At 39.0% G+C, this 18814-nt stretch overlaps 1 protein-coding gene across 1 annotated transcript in view; it reads right to left on the bottom strand.

The window, feature by feature from the left end:
• Positions 1 to 589: 589 nt before the first annotated feature.
• The window catches only part of LOC132405284 (eukaryotic peptide chain release factor subunit 1), a 44085-nt gene continuing 25860 nt past the window's right edge, over positions 590 to 18814 (bottom strand). The window contains exons 6-10 of the mRNA XM_059989968.1: positions 17239 to 17368; positions 10532 to 10687; positions 10330 to 10394; positions 5422 to 5569; positions 590 to 3463 (exon numbers count right to left, since the gene is read on the bottom strand). Coding sequence (XP_059845951.1) covers positions 3381 to 3463; positions 5422 to 5569; positions 10330 to 10394; positions 10532 to 10687; positions 17239 to 17368 — 582 coding nt within the window. The 3' untranslated portion in view covers positions 590 to 3380. The remainder of the gene's footprint in view (positions 3464 to 5421; positions 5570 to 10329; positions 10395 to 10531; positions 10688 to 17238; positions 17369 to 18814) is intronic.

Here is an 18814-nt window from a genome sequence, read left to right on the forward strand (position 1 = left end):
TATGCATGGGATCCAAAACAATTACTCTCATTAGTGTCTGGCTAAATACCAGCCTCAATCTCATGTGTGTTATATGTGTAAGACATCGACACCAAATCATTGAGTATTGAGTGAAATCTAACTTCAATGATCATTTCAGTCCAGCATCGATCAAGGGATAACTGGCCCCAGGAAAACAAAGACCAATTATTTACACTAACAGTTCTCTATGGGCTAAGAATACCTAACTTTTAGACACCCCTGCATACAAGCAATCTCTCATAATAATTAATTTCAAAGATCGAACATACAAATAATGCTCATTCCTACCAAAAGGAGAATTACTTTCCTCCATTACTTCACTTTCAGTACTTGCTCTATCATATCAGTCTTATGTGGTTTTGGTACCATTCATGACTGTGGAAATATGGTTACCACAGAATGATTTTTGTGCATTTCCTGACTTATGGACAAAATCAACTCAAAGTCGTCTGTGAAAACAAGAACCAGAAGACAGCATGTACATCAAAAACCAAGAATCAAATACATTTTGTAATGGCCTAGCTAGACATTGACCAAACGCCCCCAAAAAAAACTCAAGTAAAAGATATTCTTAAATATGGTTTTAATACTCTTCTCCATTTCTGTACATCACAACACCAAGTTGCTGGTTGGGACCTTTCTGCAGAGGCTGCAGTGCATAAAAGCTGAAATCTACCCCTTTCTGTGAATTCAACAGCTTGGAGAATACAGTGGTCGAAGGAATACAAAAAAACATTTTGGCATCATTTCCAAACTTAAATAGTAAACATTAAAACTACAAAAAGAGCTGCATACTTTCAAATACATACCTTTTATACCAAGCAGTGGGCTATTTGAAAATGTAAATATATATATTTTATATATCCTTGTTTTATGTATCAAAATGGCCCCATTTACATAGTTTGCACAACTCAAGTGCTGAAAGCATGGTCCACCACAATTCTCCCTTTTGACAGAGACTGTAGAGGACAAATAGAACATTGCAAGTGTGCACAAACTCAACATGAGTTCTACACAAATCCTTTTAAGCACTGAAAACTTCAGAGGCCAAAATGAACAAAAAAACAATTGCAATCATTACATATCATACAATATTTGGAAAATCTTAATTCTACTTTATATATTCAGCATGAGATATTTTGACTGCTTTGAAACAAAACATGTGGATATTTCAACATAAAACTATTTCAGAAGCTGCAAATTTCTGTATTTGGAGAATTTTGAAAATATATTCAAATCTTAATGGTGAGAACAGAACCATTGTAGTATACTGGTTTTAAACTGCCAACTTTGTATAACTGAGCTAAATTAAATATACATCTACTTAGAAAGATCTTGGGATCTGTACAGGGTTAGTAGAACTGCAAAGATCACTACTCATATGGAATAGGAAGGTCTTTGTAATTAATGGCAATGGTGCTATATATTAGATGTATGACAGAACAGAACCTGATATTAGTGGCTTATGAACTGCACTATACACTTTCAAGCAGTAAGGAGCTAAGGTGTTGATGTGGTGATCTGTACAAATCAGAATCCATCTTTCCGCATTATTCAAATACCACATTTAAAAATAATCACAAACCAGTTGATTTAAAAAAAACTGCTTTCCTTTTGGTCTGCACTAGCTAGAGAAGCTGGGGTTGATTGATTCCAACAGAGCATAGTTCAAGCCACCACAAAGACACTGCTTGTGATGCAAAAGATGACCAGTAACCAATCACACCACTAACTTACAAACATACTCCACATTTGAGCACTTAAATGTTCGACATGTGATGCAACCCAATAATCCAAATGACCACCTCAGTTTATTAACGTGATTTCTTCAGGCATGATAATTTGCTAGACCTAGACTATTTTGAATTCAGTGAATTAGCTACTTAACAAGGCTCTTTTGACATTTGTTCCCTATTAATTTCTCAAAGCATATCCAACAGTTTAATACAGCTCCAGCCCAAAATCAATATTCAAAGCACTCTCTTTGTAATAATATGAACCCTTTCTGTGCAGTTTTAATGATCTATTTTTTTTTGCTGTCAACAGATTGTAAAAAAAAGTTTTCTGATAACCTCAAGTAACTGGAGAAAGTAAGAAACCCTCCTTGTGCTATGTCAACTTGTAGGCTGAATCACAACACTGGGGGCTTTAGAATGAGAGCCTCCCCAAACGAAAACCCCAACTCTGCCATGTGTGTGACGCAAGAGTTTCATGAGAGTGCCTGGCTGAGTTTGCTAGAATTTAGGTCTTAATTTCTTTGAAGCAATCCCATCAATTTTCCAACAGTGTCTACAGACAACATAATAGAACGCATATCCTGTAGTGTGACTGCTAGGGTGCATCCAGTACAAGTCCATTCTGTAGCAACAATAAACCCCAATATGGAGTGGATCCTATTAATGCAATACACCTTCACACAGATCAAAACCAAAGTTATAACTTAGTGGATTTTGCACACAAAAACAGCCGAAGGCTGGCCTTAATTTGTCAAGAAAACAGGAATGCTCATCTAAAAATAGCAGGACCACTGCAGGTATGAAACTTGCTCAGGGATTAAGTATCCACAAAAGTGGTCATCACCAGGACATATATGGTAAAACCAGATCAGAAAAACTCAGCAAAACAGAAAGCAAAATTGAGTTTTGAGCAAACTTAGAGTTCTGCTCAAGCCTCCCAATAAATATTCATTCTTAGTAAGAGAATATCAGATTCTTTTCTGCTCCCTCTGCAAAATCACAAGACAGTTCCCCCGCCCCCCCAACTGCAAACTTGAAAATTTACCTCCCACTACTTTAACCTGGAGATTAATATTAATCACGTACATAGCAAAAGGCATATTCTTCACTCTCCCCCTTTAGGTAGAAACATGTATATTGGTGCCCATGTAAACGGGTCATTCACTACACAAGCTGATCAAGATTTCCATTTGTTTTAATATAGAAATTCTTTCCAAGGGGAAAAACAGAGCTTATATTCATTCAGCCTGCAGAAATGAAATTCAATAGCATTCTGTTTTTATTATTTGCCTCTACATATGGAGGTAAAAAATGTTTCAATTTCATAAAATACAACAGCAACAAAAAATCCCATTGAAGTAAAAACTAAAAAAAAAGTTCCTCAAAAGATTAGTCCAAACTGGCATGAAGAACAGTAGTTTGGTGTTGCTGCTGTATTGACACTATGACAAATCTATGTGTGTTATTGTTTTTTTTAATTCACCATCTCGAATGTATTTAGACATCACAAGTTGTGATAATGTCTGTTCTAAGGCAGGGATTGATTACTCTGTTGTGGATCTTCACTTCTTGGGTTGGATGTTGGAGGGTTAGGCACCTGTAACCAGACCAATTCCAGACTACCTAGTAGTCATCCAGGTCATAAAAGTCTTCCTCATCTCCCTGGTACTCCATTCCTTGAAAATCCACACGATATCGCAGAATACCTGTTTTTTTTTAAAAAATCATTAATTATAGTGATGTCTTACAAAACCACAGCACGTTGCAAACAATGAATCTGAAATATAGACTCAATAATAACTTTATAAAACTTTAGCTAGCTGCATTTGCAGTATTGCATACAGTTCTGGTCATCACATTATAGCAAAGATGTCAAGGCTTTGGAGAGGATGCAAAAGATGCCAAATGTTGCCTGGATTAGAGAGCATGTGTTATAATGAGAAGCTGGACAAAGTTAGGTTGTTTTCTCCGAAGTGCCAGAGAGGTTTATAAGATTATGAGAGGCATAAATAAACAGTAGTTTTTTCCAAGGGTTGGAATGTCTAATAGCAGAAGACATGTATTTAAGATGGGATGAGGTAATTTCAAAGGAGAAATGTGGGACAGGTTTACTTGTTTATTCATTTTCACACAGGTGGGTGCCTGGAATGCACTGGCTAGGAAAGTGGTTGAGCCAGAAACATCAGAGACTTTTAAGAAATGTTTAGAATGTGAGGATAACGAAAGGATAGGGACATTGTGTAGGCTATAGAGATTATCCATTTGATTACTAATTTAATTGGTTTGGCACAACATTGTAAGATGAAGGGCTTGTTCCTGTGCTGTACTGTTTTAGTTCTATATTCCACAACACTTGCAGAGTGGACAGCTCATTCAGAAGCAGGAATATGATAACTGTGAAATATTAAGAGCTGCAATATCTATCAGTACAATAATCATGTTCAGTCAAGATTCCATACACGCACACACACACGTGTCTGACACACACTTATACATGTGGAAAAACAACAAACCTAGAAAGCACATACATTGTATTCTTAGAATTTGTGGGAACTCAAGGGAAATTTTAAGGAGATACTAAAATTTTCAACAAAGTTATAGAAGATTTTGAATTGCTCTTGCAACAGCTGTATTTAAAGAAAAACCTGCAAACTGTCTACAATGATGTGAATTTCTTTGCCGACATACCTAGAAGCAATTAAATTAAATAAGGATCTCTGATTCTCAAGATGAGGAAGTATATACATCTTTAGTAACAGTATCTCTAATGGATTAACTAACAGTAAAGTTAATTCACTTCACTTGTATAACAAAGTAATTGAACCATAAAAGGACAATCCACCAGGTAAGAAGAGGGGCTAAAAAAAAACTATACTTTAAGGCTTAGAAGATTTTTAAAGATAATTCCCAGATCAATATCTCAGAAGTATGCTGAGCTTACTCATTCTAAGGTTGGTCACATCACCTCTGCAAAGTTAAGGGTGTGAACAAAATGGTAGGAACCTGGGCTGCAATAAATAGGTAAGAGGAATCAACTTTCAGCACAACTATGTATGGGGGAATTGTCCAAACAAGACGAGACAACCTGAGCAAAGCAAATGTTTCACAAGATGTCTAATGGAATACTCATGTAGCTGGTTCACTGATGAGAGAGGATGCAAATGATCAGTAAGACAAAACATCTCCCTTGAAAAACAACACATAAGGGGAGAATACTGAAGTGGCTACTGACATTAGATAACAAGCAAAATTGCCCCAATATTATGATGTGCTTAAATTGCAATACCTTTGCCAATAACTCATTTGATTTATTATGAAGTTATTTTAATTTTTTGTTGCTATCAGTAGCTTGACTGTTGAAAAAGTAGTCTAATTCTTAAATATGTGCAGTTATGATTCTACCACACATCTACCTTTTGAAACATTTTATTGTCTGTGTTTAATTTGCTTCTACATAAATTTAGACTCATTGCACCAGGCTGGCAAAAATAGCATCAGATCATATACCAATTCCAAAAACTATTCAACAGGAACCAGAGAAAATCTGCAGATGCTGGAAATCCGAGCAACACAAAGAAAATGCCTGCTGAGTTCTCCCAACATTTTGTGATCATCAATTCAACAGGTTGTTTATACACTTCACAGCTCAAGGAACAAGGCTTACCACCAATCCCACCAAAGCCTTTCACGAACTGCGATCCTTCCTGTGATTTGTCTGTAACAATCTCCAGTGTAGCTCCAAATTTTTTGTAGTTGTTGGCAAACCATTCCAGGAGGGGCATGCTTTCTATGAGCTCATGCTCCTGGCCAGTCTAAATTTTAAAGAAAATTAAAATCAGTTTACTTTGTAAGATAACTTTGTTCATCACTTTAATCCGAACAGGTTGTTACCTCAACACAATTTAAATATACTACATCCTGGACTAATAATTCAACTATCTTGTCCATGAGCCAAGGGTCAAGTGTCAAAAATCTCACACAAAATGACCAGTAACCCTGTTCACTGTTGGCTTTTGCCGACTAAAGTTAAAGCACTTTGTCCTGTTCTAAACATGTAGATGCTATGGCCAACAAGGCTCACCAACACCCCTACTTCCTCAGGAGGCTACAGAAATTTTGCATGTCGCCTTTGGCCCTCACCTATTTTTATTGGCATACCATAGGAAACGCCCTATATGAATGCATAACAGTTTGGTGTAGCAACTGCTCTACCCATGGTAACAAGAAACTGTAGGAAGTTGTGCTGAGCTGTGTCCACAAAACAAAATCATGAACTGTCTACATTTCTCACAGTCTCAGTAAAGCAGTGAACATAATCAAAGACCCCCACCGACTCCAGACATTCTTTGATCCCACCTCCCATCAGGCAGAAGATTCAATACTGTTTATTGTCATTCTTCAGTACACATATAAAGGAGAACAAAATGAATGTTACCCTGGATCCAGTGCAGCATAAAAAATGACAATAAACATGAAGAACACAAATAAGCACAATAAATACAAATATAAACGCAACTCCTATAAAGCACAATGTACAGTTTTGAGAAATAGGTGATGAACCCTTTGCAATTACTTGGTTTTCTGCATTAATTACTCATAAAATGTGCACTGCTCTTCATCTAAGTCACAATAATAAACAAACACAATCTGCCAAAAAAAGCAACCAAGTGTACTGCTTCACGTCAATATGGTGTTTAAACATTCACAGTCTAGGTTCAATAAGTATGAACCTCTAGGCTAATGCTTTCTACAAAAGCTATTTGGAATCGGGTGTTCCAATCAATGAGATGAAATTAGAGGTGTGGGTTGTAGAGGTGCCCTACCCTATAAAAAAGGCACAAAATCAGGTTACTGACAGAGCTTATTCTTCTCAAGAAAGATCTGTTTATGTGCACAATGCCTCAATCAAAACAGCATTCAAAGGACCTTAGAAGAATTGTTGAAATGCACGAAGCTAGAAAAAGCTACAAAGGCATTTCTAAAGATCTGAATGCTCATCAGTACACAGTAAGAGAAATTGTCTATAAATGGAAGAAATTCAGTACTGCAACTACTCTCCCTAGGAGTGGGCATCCTGCAAAAGTCACACCAAGTGCAATGCTGAAGGAGGTGAAAAAGAACCCTAGGTTAACAGCAGAAGTCTCTGTTCATGTTTCCACTATAAACAAAACACTGAACAACAGGAAACCACTGTTCTCCAAAAAACACTGCTGCATGCCTCAAGTTTGCAAAAGACTACCTGAATGTTCCACAACACTTCTGTGGACAGATGAGATAACAATTGAACTTTTTGGCTAAAATGCACACTGCTGTGCTTGGAGGAACACCAACACCAAAACCTCATCTCAACTGTGAAGCATGGTGGTGGAAGGAGCATCATGGTTTGGCTTTGCTGTTTCAGGGCTTGGACAGCTTGCAATCGTTGAGGAAACAGTGAATTCAAAATTGTATCAAGACATTTAACAGGAGAATGTAGCAGTCCGTCACCCAAAGCTTAATAGAAGTTGGATGATGCAACAAAATAATGATCCGAAAGACAAAGAATACATCAACAACAGAATGGCTTAAAAAAAATGTGTTTGGAATGGCCAAGTTAAGAGTCCAGGCCTTAACCTAATTGAGATGCTGTGGCACGAACTGAAGAAGGCTGTTCATGTAAGATATCCCGGAAATACTGATGAACTATATCAGTTTTGTATGAATGAATGGTCTAAAATTCCTCCTCGCATTGTGCAAGTCTGATCAGCAGCTACAGGAAACATTTGATGGGGGTTATAGTAGTAATTATGAGAGGCATAGATAGGGTGGATTGTCAGTACCTGTTACCCAGGGCAGCAATAGCAAACACTAGAAGGCATATGTACAAAATTATGGGAGGGAAGTTTAGGGGAGACATCAGGAGAGAGAGCGAGAGCGAGAGAGAGAGAGTGAGTGTGAGTGTGAGTGTGAGAGAGTGTGTGTGAGTGTGTGTGTGTGTGAGTGTGAGTGTGAGTGTGAGTGTGAGTGTGAGTGTGAGTGTGAGTGTGTGTGTGTGTGTGTGTGTGTGTGTGTTTTACACAGAGGGTTGTGAGTGCCTGGAATGCCTTGCCAGGGATGGTGGTGGAGGCTACAACATTAGGGGTATTTAAGAGCCTCTTGGACGGGCACATGGATGAAAGAAAAATGGAAGGTTGTGGGGTAGTGTGGGTTTAGTACTTTTTTTTTAAGGATTATATGGGTCGGCACATCATGGAGAGCTGAAGGGCCTGTACTGTGCTCTAATGTTCTATGGTTCTATGGTAATTAAATACAAAGCTTCACATACATTTTCCAGCCTAGGCTGTGAATGATTAAACAATGTGTTCAATAAAGACAAGAAAAATATAATTGTTCATGTGTTATTGTGTTTGGCTATTATTGGAACTTAAATGAAGATCAGACCACATTTTACGAGTAATTAATGGTGAAAACCAGATAATTGCAAAGGGTTCAAACGTTTTCTTGCAACTGTACACATGATTGTTATATACATTGACTGACTATCCATATTAGGTGATGTTTATGTAGTGGTGGTAGGAGATGGGTTAATGGATGGAAGTGTTGATCAGCTGGACAGCTGGGGGAAGTAACAGTGTTGAGTCTAGTGGTTGTTGCATAGATGCTGCAGAGCCCCTTCCTGATGTTTTTGGCCTTTCTACTTTTCTGAACATTTGTCCTTGATGGCAGCTAGACTGGTGCCAGTGATGCGTTGTGCAGTTTTAACTCTGTTGTAGAGCTCTCCTGTCCCCTGCAGTGCATTTTTGTACCACACAGTAATGCAGCCTATTAGGATGCTCTCCACTGCACATCTGTAAAGGTCATGAGTGGTGTAGGTTTTCCTGAACTTGATAACCATCTCCTGTCTTGATGACATTGATACAAAAGTATGAAAGCACGTAAAATCAGCCTCAAGGGTATCTTCTATCCCACTAGAATAAGACGATTTAATGTTCTGTAACAATGTGATGGCCTCTTGACCTCACAATCTATCTTGTGGTGATCTTGCACCTTACTCTCTACCTGCATCGTAGTCTGTACTGTAGTATTATATTTACACCCTGTTAATGCTTTACCATGGAGTACCTCAATCCACCACTGTAATTTATTGATCTGTATGCACAGTATGCAAGCTTTTTTAAAAAACTGTACCTTGGTACATTTGACAATGAACCAATTTACATTAATAACTTGGAAATGAATGTAGAAGGTTTCTTTAACAAGTTTAATTTTTCTTTAGACAACAAAAAAATTGGTTGCTATTGATAGTGAGGATAATCTTACAAATTTGATCAATTGGAAAGATGGTCAAAGCAATGACACATAGAATTTAATGTTGTTAACTTGAAGATGATGCAGTCTGAGAGAATGCAGATCCTCCCTGGATGATCACCAGGATGTTTCTGAAATGGAATGTTTCAGTTCTGACAAGTAACTGAATAAGCCGAGTTTGTATCCCTTGGAGTGGTGGAGGCTGAGGTGGTATCTGATGAAATTACGAGGGGCATAGATAAAGTAGACAGATGGAGCCTTTTTACAATAGCAGATACATTCAGCACAAAAGCACATATATAAGTTTAAGAAATGAGAGGTTTAGGAGGACCTGAGGAAGAGATTCCGCACCCATACAACAACTGGAATCTGGAAATCAGTGACTAAAGTAGAGGTTCCCATAATATTTAAGAATTTAAACGAGGGGTTCCCAACCTGGATCTACAGATCCTGCGGTTAATCGTAGGAGTCCACGGCATAAAAAAGGCTGGGAACCCTTGACTTAAAACATTTGAATCAACAAGCAACAGTTACAAGAAAATAGGATTAGTATAGATGCCCAAATTGCTGTAGAAATCTGACCCAGGGTTCAGGAACATTTCATTTAAGTTATCAAAAATCTTAGGCATACATATATATACTGTATATATAAAGCTAGGGTGCCTGAGACTTTTGCAAAGCACTGTAGCAATTTTATGTACTGCACTGTATTGCTGCCGCAAAAAAAAACATTTCATGTGAGTGAAAAGCCTGATAGGTCTCTATTGTGGACTGAGAGTGAAACAGAGGCAGGGAGAGGGGAATCATGGTTGGGAAAAGGAGAAGGGAGAGGGGAGGGAGTGGGAAGCACCAGACATTCTGTAATGATCAATAGCCAGTTGTTTGGAATCAAATGACTTTGCCTGGTGTTTCATGGCTGAGTGTGCCTGCACCTGCACCATTCCCCACCTGATACTCCTCCTCAGCTACCATATCTCCCATGGCACTTCACCCATGCCACTCCCAACATCCTTTGCTCCTGCCAGATTTACGAACTCACTCCACACTCCATGTTGACAAATACAAAACTGTGCAAAACTTTTAGGCACCCTAGCTATACATGAGCTTAAGACTTTTGCACAGCACTGAACACACAATGTCACTAAAACAGCATTACAGATTAACATTTTGTCATACTACAAACATTGCATTGAAACACTAACATTTTTCAACTAGACATTCAAAAGCCAAACCTCAAACACATAACATTCATCTCTTATGACCGACATGTAGAGTGAAATCGTACCTCTTTGTCTGTGAAATGGGATTTATCCTTCTCTTGTTCAGGAGTCAAATACAAGATTTTCTCTTCTGGGAAGTAAATGACACAGTAAGGCTGTTTATTTAGCTAAGTTCACAGTAAAACTAGTATTTTAATTTTCAGATATTCAATATGTGGACATTGAATCTGACACCCAACAACTTACAATGAAAGAAAGTGTGATTACCTTCTGTGCCATGGCAACGGAGTACATATCGCATAATGTCCAGATTTTCATAAACTATCAGAATCTCAACTGCACCCATTTCCAGTGCTTTAAGTGTGTCATCTACTCCAAAGCAGTACTTCCCTGTATCTTGACTGATTTCATCAAAGTATCGCCCTGTAGGATAAACAAGTTAGCTATTGTTCAAACCAAGTATTCTAAGAAACATAAGTTAATCATTAAAAGATGCTTATAAGGACACTGCTTAAAAGTGCCCATAAAGATGGGATGCCAGGCAAGATTATACAACATTTTGCTTAATGAACAATGACTCAGTAGTCAGTGCCAAGCAGTGACCTTCACAGAATATTGCAGAAATGCTATCAAAACTTCATCTAAAACATACAAACAGCAGCACTTTGAAATCAGATGATAATACCAAAGACAACCCAGGGGTCGGCAACGTTTACCACTGAAAGAGCCAATATGGACCCATTTCCCACAGAAAACACTGGGAGCCACAAAACCCGTTTGACATTTAAAATGAAATAACACTGCATACAACGGGGTTTTTTTTGTCTTTATGCTATGTATAAACAAACTATAATGTGTTGCATTTATGAAATTGATGAACTCCTGCAGAGAAAACGAAATTACATTTCTGCATGCAACAAAAACATTTTGAACTCCGAAAAAAAGACGTTGGGTTGAAGGTTACTCCATAGTTAGCTTACCTTGGATCGAAGAATTAAAAGAAAGCGCGCACTGGCGGGTGTCAGGCATTGGCAGTGGTGATGTATATTAATAGCGATAAAAAACATGTTGTAGCGGTGTAGCGCTACACGCAGCGCTAAAATAAAGACACTGCAGTCAAAGGTAACTTTATTCAAACTAAACAGCCTTGATTTAAAGCCTCCCTCAACCCGTCCCCGCAGGCGCGGATGCTCCAAAAGACACGTACTCACAAACCCCCCGTAGGCTATCTCCCTTAGCCGGAACGGTGGCTAATTGTGAGCCGGTTCGGATGTGCCAGGAAATGGGGTCTCCACAACGTTTTTAGATTGTACAAGATCACCATAATCTTCAAATTTCGAATTACATTTCAAAAACTAACAAACCATGGGGAGCCGCAGCACAGAGTTCAAAGAGTTGCATGCGGCTCCGGAGCCGCAGGTTGCTGACCCCTGACTTAACCACATAATCTAAAGCAGGGATTCCAACCTTTTTTATGCCATGAACCAAATACCAGTAAATGAGGGGACCGTGGATGCCAGTTTAGGAACCCCTGCTCCGGTTTTATCCCAGAGTCTACAGACAGTAGGTTAATTGTCCTATGATTAGGGTTAAATAAGCAGGTTGTTGAGCAATGTGGCACACTGCTAGATCTCGAAACTATAATTTTAAAAAGTTGTTCCTTGAGCTACAAAGATGAAGAAACTCATCGGGTCAATCAGCAATTGCTGAGGAAAACAGAAAGGTAACATTTCAGGTTAAGACACCTCACCTGGAGTAAAAAAGTCTCGATCTGAAATGTTAACTGTTCATTTCCCTCCATAGATGCTGTCTGACTTGCTGAGTTCTGCAAGGGTATAAAGATCCTGATGGGAGTTATATACAGGCCCCTTAACAGTAGTCAGGATGTGAGATATAAATTTCAACAGAATATAGAAAATAAGAGAAATGTTCCATTAGTCAAGGGGGATTTCAATATGCATGATAAACAAAGGAACGTCAGTGGATTCAGTGAAGGTTGTTTGCATGGATTTTCAGAAGGCCTTATACAAGATGTCGCATATGAGGCTGCTTAACAAGAGCACACAGTATTACAGGGAAGATGGATAGAAGATTGTCTGGCTGGCAGGAGGCAAAGAATCTGAATAAAGGGAACCTATTCCAGTGACAAGTGATGCTCCATAGAGGTCCGTATTAGGACAGCTTATTTTCACCTTATAGGTCAACAATTTAGATTATGGAATTGATAACTTTATGGCCAAGTTTGGAAAATTATACAAAAGATAGGTGGCAAGGCAGACAGTGTTGAAGCAGTGAGGAGGCTGAAGGAGGACTTGGATGGATTGGGAGAATATAACCATATAACAATTACACCACGGAAACAGGCCATCTTCCCCCTTCTAGTCCGTGCCGAATGCTTACTCTCACCTAGTCCCACCAACCTGCACTCACCCCATAACCTTCCATTCCTTTCCTGTCCATATACCTATCCAATTCTTTTTTAAAATGACAATATCGAACCTGTCTCTACCACTTCTACTGGAAGCTCGTTCCACACAGCTACCACTCTCTGAGTAAAGAAGTTCCCCCTCATGTTACCCCTAAATGTTTGCCCCCTAACTCTCAAACCATGTCCTCTTGTTTGAATCTCCTCTACTCAATGGAAAAAGACTATCCACGTCAACTCGATCTATCCCCCTTATAATTTTAAATACCACTATCAAGTCCCCCCTCAACCTTTGACACTCCAAAGAATAAAGACCTAACTTGCTCAACCTTTCTCTGTAACTTAGGTGCTGAAACCCAGGTAACATTCTAGTAAATCTCCTCTGTACTCTATTTTGTTGACATCTTTCCTATAATTCGGTGACCCAAACTGTATACAATACTCCAAATTTGGCCTCACCAATGCCTTGTACAATTTTAATATTACATCCCCCAACTCCAATACTCAATGCTCTGATTTATAAAGGCCAGCGTAACAAAAGCTTTCTTCACCACCCTATCCACACGAGATTCCACCTTCAGGGAGCTATGCACCATTATTCCTATATCACTCTGTTCTACTGCATTCTTCAATGTCCTACCATTTACTATGTAGGTCCTATTTTGATCAGTCCTACCAAAATGTAGCACCTCACACTTATCAGCATTAAATTCCATCTGCCATCTTTCAGCCCACTCTTCCAACTGGCCTAAATCTTTCTGCAAGCTTTGAAAGCTACTTCGTTATCCACAATGCCACCTACCTTAGTATCATCTGCATACTTACTAATCCAATTTACCACCCCATCAACCAGATCATTAATGTATATGACAAACAACATTGGACCCAGTACAGATCCCTGATCCAACATGAGTCACCGGCCTCCAACATGACGAACAGTTATCCATTACTACTCTCTGGCATCTCCCATCCAGCCACTGTTGAATCCATTTTATTGCTTCAATATTAATACCTAACGACTGAACCCTGTCAAAGGCCTTACTGAAGTCCATATAGATAACATCCACTGCTTTACCCTTGTCAACTTTCCAAGTAACCTCTTCAAAAAATACAATAAGATTCATCCTTCCACGCACAAATCCACGTTGACTGTTTCTAATCAGATCCTGTCTATCCAGATAATTATATATACCATCTCTAAGAATACTTTCCATTAATTTACCCACCACTGACGTCAAACTTACAGGCCGATAATTGCTAGGTTTACTCTTAGAACCCTTTTTAAACAATGGAACCACATGAGCAATACACCAAACCTCCGGCACCATCTCCATTTCTAATGACATTTGAAATATTTCTGTCAGAGCCCCTGCTATTTCTACACTAACTAGGGAATATCCTGTCAGGACCTGGAGACTTATCCACTTTTATATTCTTTAAAAGCGCTAGTACTTCCTCTTCTTTAATCATAGTTTCTATAACTACCCTACTTGTTTCCTTTATCTTACACAATTAAATATCCTTCTCCTTAGTGAATACCGAAAAAAAGAAATTGTTCAAAATCTCTCCCTTCTCTTTTGGCTCCACACATAGCTTTCCACTCTGATTCTCTAAGGGACCAATTTTATCCCTTACTATCCTTTTGCTATTAATATAACTGTAGAAACCCTTTGGATTTATTTTCACCTTACTTGCCAAAGCAACCTGATATCTTCTTTTAGCTTTTCTAATTTCTTTCTCAAGATTCTTTTTACATTCTTTATATTCCTCTAGCACCTCATTTACTCCATGCTGCTTATATTTATTGTAGATCTCTCTTTTTCCAAACCAAGTTTCCAATATCCCTTGAAAACCATGGCTCTCTCAAACTTATAACCTTTCCTTTCAACCTAACAGGAACAAAGATTCTGTACCCTCAAAATTTCACCTTTAAATGACCTCCATTTCTCTATTACATCCCTCCCATAAAACAAGTTGACCCAATCCACTCCTCCTAAATCCTTTCACATCTCCTCAAAGCTAGCCTTTCTCCAATCAAAAATCTCAACCTTGGGTCCAGACCTATCCTCCTCCATAATTATATTGAAATTAAAATGCAAAGTAGAAGATGGAATACAGTGTATGAGAAGTGTATGGTCATGTACTTTGATAGAAAGAATAAAGGCATAGACTATTTTCTAAACAGGAAGAAAAAAATCACAAAGGGACTTAGGAGTCCTTGTGTGGGATTCTGTGAAGGTTAACTTGCAGGTTGAGTCAGTGATAAAGAAGTCATATGCAATGTTAGTACTTACTTTGAGGACCAGAATATAAGGATGTGATGCTGAAATTTTATAACACATTGGTCAGACCACACTTGGGAGGATTGTGAGCACCTATGGGCCGCTTATCTAAGAAAAGATGAGCTAATGTTGCAGAGGGTCCCCGGGTGGTTCATGAGAATGATACCAGGAAATGAGATGTTATCATATGAGGAGCATATAAGGAGCCAAAAATGGCTTTGAAGCTGTACTCGTTGGAACTTAGAAGAATGGGGGAGAGATATTCTCAATTAAACCTATCAAATATTGAAAAGCCAAGACAGAGTGGATGTGGAGAGGTGGAGAGTATGTTACTTATAGTGTGCGAGTCAAGGAGCAGAGGACACAGCCTCAGAATAGAGTGATAGCCATTTACAACAGGGATGAGAAGCATTTTTTTTTAGCCAGGAAGTAGCAAATCTGAGGAGTTTATTTTGTAGAAGCCAAGTCAATGGATATATTTAAAGCAGAGGTCAATAGATCTTTGATTAGTAAGGGAGTCAAAGGTTACAGGGAGAAGGAAGGAAAATGGGTTTGAGAGGGATAATCAAGCAGCCACGATGAAATGGTGGAGCAGACTCAATGAGACGAACAGCTTAATTTTGCTCCTGAGTCTTATGGTCTTCTTCCAGCTTCCTGTTTGATGCTCCAGATTTTGTCATCTGCAGTTGTGTTTCTCCATGGTTATTCATTAATAGAAAACCAATGTTATCATCACAATGTAGCGTGTGTCAGCTGGAATTCAAGTACATCTCAAAATATTGACTTAAAAAAAGTTGCTCATAGAGCACTTTGACTGAAAACCAGGCTTTCCAAATACAGTGGACTCCAGTTAATTAGGCCATTGGTTAATAGTAGTAGATGTCAATTCAGTCAATGAAGGTGAATGAGCAAGTGCAACAGGCAGTGAAGAGGACAAATGGAATTGAATACAAGAGCAAGGATGTTCTTTTGCATTTGTACAGGGCCCTGGTGAGACCACACCTGGAATATTGTGTACAGTTTTGGTCTCCAGGTTTAAGGAAGGACATTCTGGCAATTGAGGAAGTGCAGCGTAGATTCACTAGGTTGATTCCTGGGATGGCAGGGCTGTCTTACGCAGAGAGATTGGAGAGATTGGGCTTGTACACGCTGGAATTGAGGAGATTGAGAGGGGATCTGATTGAAACGTTTAAGATAATTAAAGAATTTGATAGGATTGAGGCAGGAAATATGTTCCAGATGTTGGGAGAGTCCAGTACCAGAGGGCATGGATTGAGAATAAGAGGTCAGTTATTTAAAACAGAGTTGACGAAGAGCTTCTTCTCCCAGAGAGTTGTGGAGGTGTGGAATGCACTGCCTCGGAAGACGGTGGAGGCCAATTCTCTGGATGCTTTCAAGAAGGAGCTGGATAGATATCTGATGGATAGGGGAATCAAGGGATATGGGGACAAGGCAGGGACTGGGTATTGATAGTGAATGATCAGCCATGATCTCAGAATGGCGGTGCAGACTCGAGGGGCCGAATGGTCTACTTCTGCACCTATTGTCTATTGTCTATGTTTATTTGGGACACCATGCCAATTGGGGCAGGATACTGTTGCTGAGCAGGTTTTAACTTGCGCCACTCGCATGCGTTTGTGTAAGCTTTAAGACAGTACACAGTGCTTAGAGTGATCAATTTTAAATAGTGTCAGTTGCGTGTGTTTGTGTTCAAAAAGTGGATATTTTTGACACTGACAGTTGATGAGAAATAAGTAGCAAGATAATTCTCAACTGTGATGCTCACCATGGTTTCAAGTGTTCAGGCCAGAACGGCTGGGAGAGAAAATGAAATGATTTCACTACTTCAGTTAAGTTAGGAATTATGTAGAATGTGAAGATATCCACAATCATCTTGAATGTTACAATGAGAATTAAGATTTCGAGGTAGAGCATCATACGAAGGCAGTCCATTATCTGCACTAGGTGTCTGCACTGATTGTTCATTTACACACAGCAGATGAATTTCTCTGGAAATTAGGAACCAATACAGTTTTATAGTACGGTAGAGGTATTGGTAGTGTCCTAATTTGTTCTGTACTCCATTTAAATACATGAATTGTTACTCAGTTAAATGGTAATTTGTCTTTTTTTTTATACCTTTTAATTATTTCCACAAAGCTTGGGCTAATTGGGACAGCCACTCAATTGGGTCAAAATGTCCCAGTTAACTGGAATCCACCATACAAGTGCTTAGCTTATCTAATAAACTAGTAGGAATTTCTCACCTATTAGTTTCTTTTCCTGAATGAACTTCACACTGGACAAGACCTCAGCTGACAACTCAATTGCTTGATTAAAACCATTCTCACCTCCATAGGAGATGTCCACCAATTTTAGTACTTTGCTCTGCAATCGCTGTGTAGAGAAATACAAAGAAGAATTTCAGCTTAAAGGAAAATATGCTTAGCACAAGGTGGTAATAGAGGGCAGCACAGTATCCCAATTCTAACAGCTTTCTTTGTACCTCTTCAGTCCAAAAAGAGGAGGATGAGAGCTGAAAACAAGGAGATATAAAAGTTGTGGACTGAGGAATCACACAGTCATACTTATTACACCTAATAAGTATGACAAGGGTCCAGAAAATTGCTCGTAACCCAACATCAGAACATGGCTGCAAGAAATGATTCCAAAACCATGCCAGATCAGTTTTACAAGTGAAAATCTAAACTGTAGAACTTGGGCATGTGAAAGAAATGGAAAATGCTAGAAAACAATCAGCAGGTCAAGCAATACCTGAAGAAAGTTGATAAAGAGTTAACACTTCAATTCAAAGGGGTGACATTAGCTCTTTCTCTTGACAGTTGCTTCCTGACCTGCCGAGTGTTTGTAGTTCGGCGGTCTGACCAGATTCCCCTTGAGCAAAGCAATAAAAAACTGTAACACAAGGTCTTGACAAAAATCATTAGGAGGGGCTTACCCCCAAACTCCAGCTGAGAGAACGGTGGCTCAAGGATTCATTAACCAGAAACTCAGAATTAAATCATTGCGAGTTCTAAATTCTGCAGAAGAAAAATGTTTCTTCTCTGCAGAAACTGCATCAAACTCTTCACACATCAGCTCATTTCCAACTTCAACAGACATACTGGAATGCAGTATTCAGAAAAATTGCTGGATTAACAACCTGCTCCCTCAACATCCAAATGATCTTCAGCCTTCCTATGAATCAGGGTGGTGTACAATCCTCAGATGGTGAACTCTGAGCCCAACCTCGAGATTGCTGTATTAGACAAATGAACTATTTTAAATAGATATGATCAGCAACCATTCAAAATATTTAAGGTTGAGAACAATTAAGCAGAACATAGGATAATAGGGTGCAGGAGCAGGGTCTCTGGTTAATGTTGTGCCAGATTAATTGTTTGAGTGTGGATGAACAAAGGGACCTTGGGGGTTCAAATCCATACATCCCTCAAGGTTGCTGCGCAGTTTGATACGGTAGTTAAGAAGGCCAATGGGATGCTAGGCTTCATTAACAGGGGGATTGAGTTCAAGAGTAAAGAGGTCATGTTGCAACTCTACAAATCTCTGGTGAGACTGCACTTAGAGTATTGTGTTCAATTCTGGTCACCTCATTATCGGAAGGATGTGGAAGTTATGGAGAGGGTGCAGAAGAGATTTACTAGGATGTTGCCTGGTTTGGAGAACAAGTCATATGAAGCAAGTTTAGCAGAGCTGGGACTTTTCTCTTTGGAGTGTAGAAGAATGAGAGGGGACTTGATAGAGATCTACAAGATTATGAGAGGCATAGATAGGGTGGATAGTCAGTACCTGTTTCCCAGGGCACCAACAGCAAACACCAGA

This window comes from Hypanus sabinus, chromosome 15, assembly GCF_030144855.1.
Source record: "Hypanus sabinus isolate sHypSab1 chromosome 15, sHypSab1.hap1, whole genome shotgun sequence".
NCBI classification, from domain to species: Eukaryota; Metazoa; Chordata; class Chondrichthyes; order Myliobatiformes; family Dasyatidae; genus Hypanus; species Hypanus sabinus.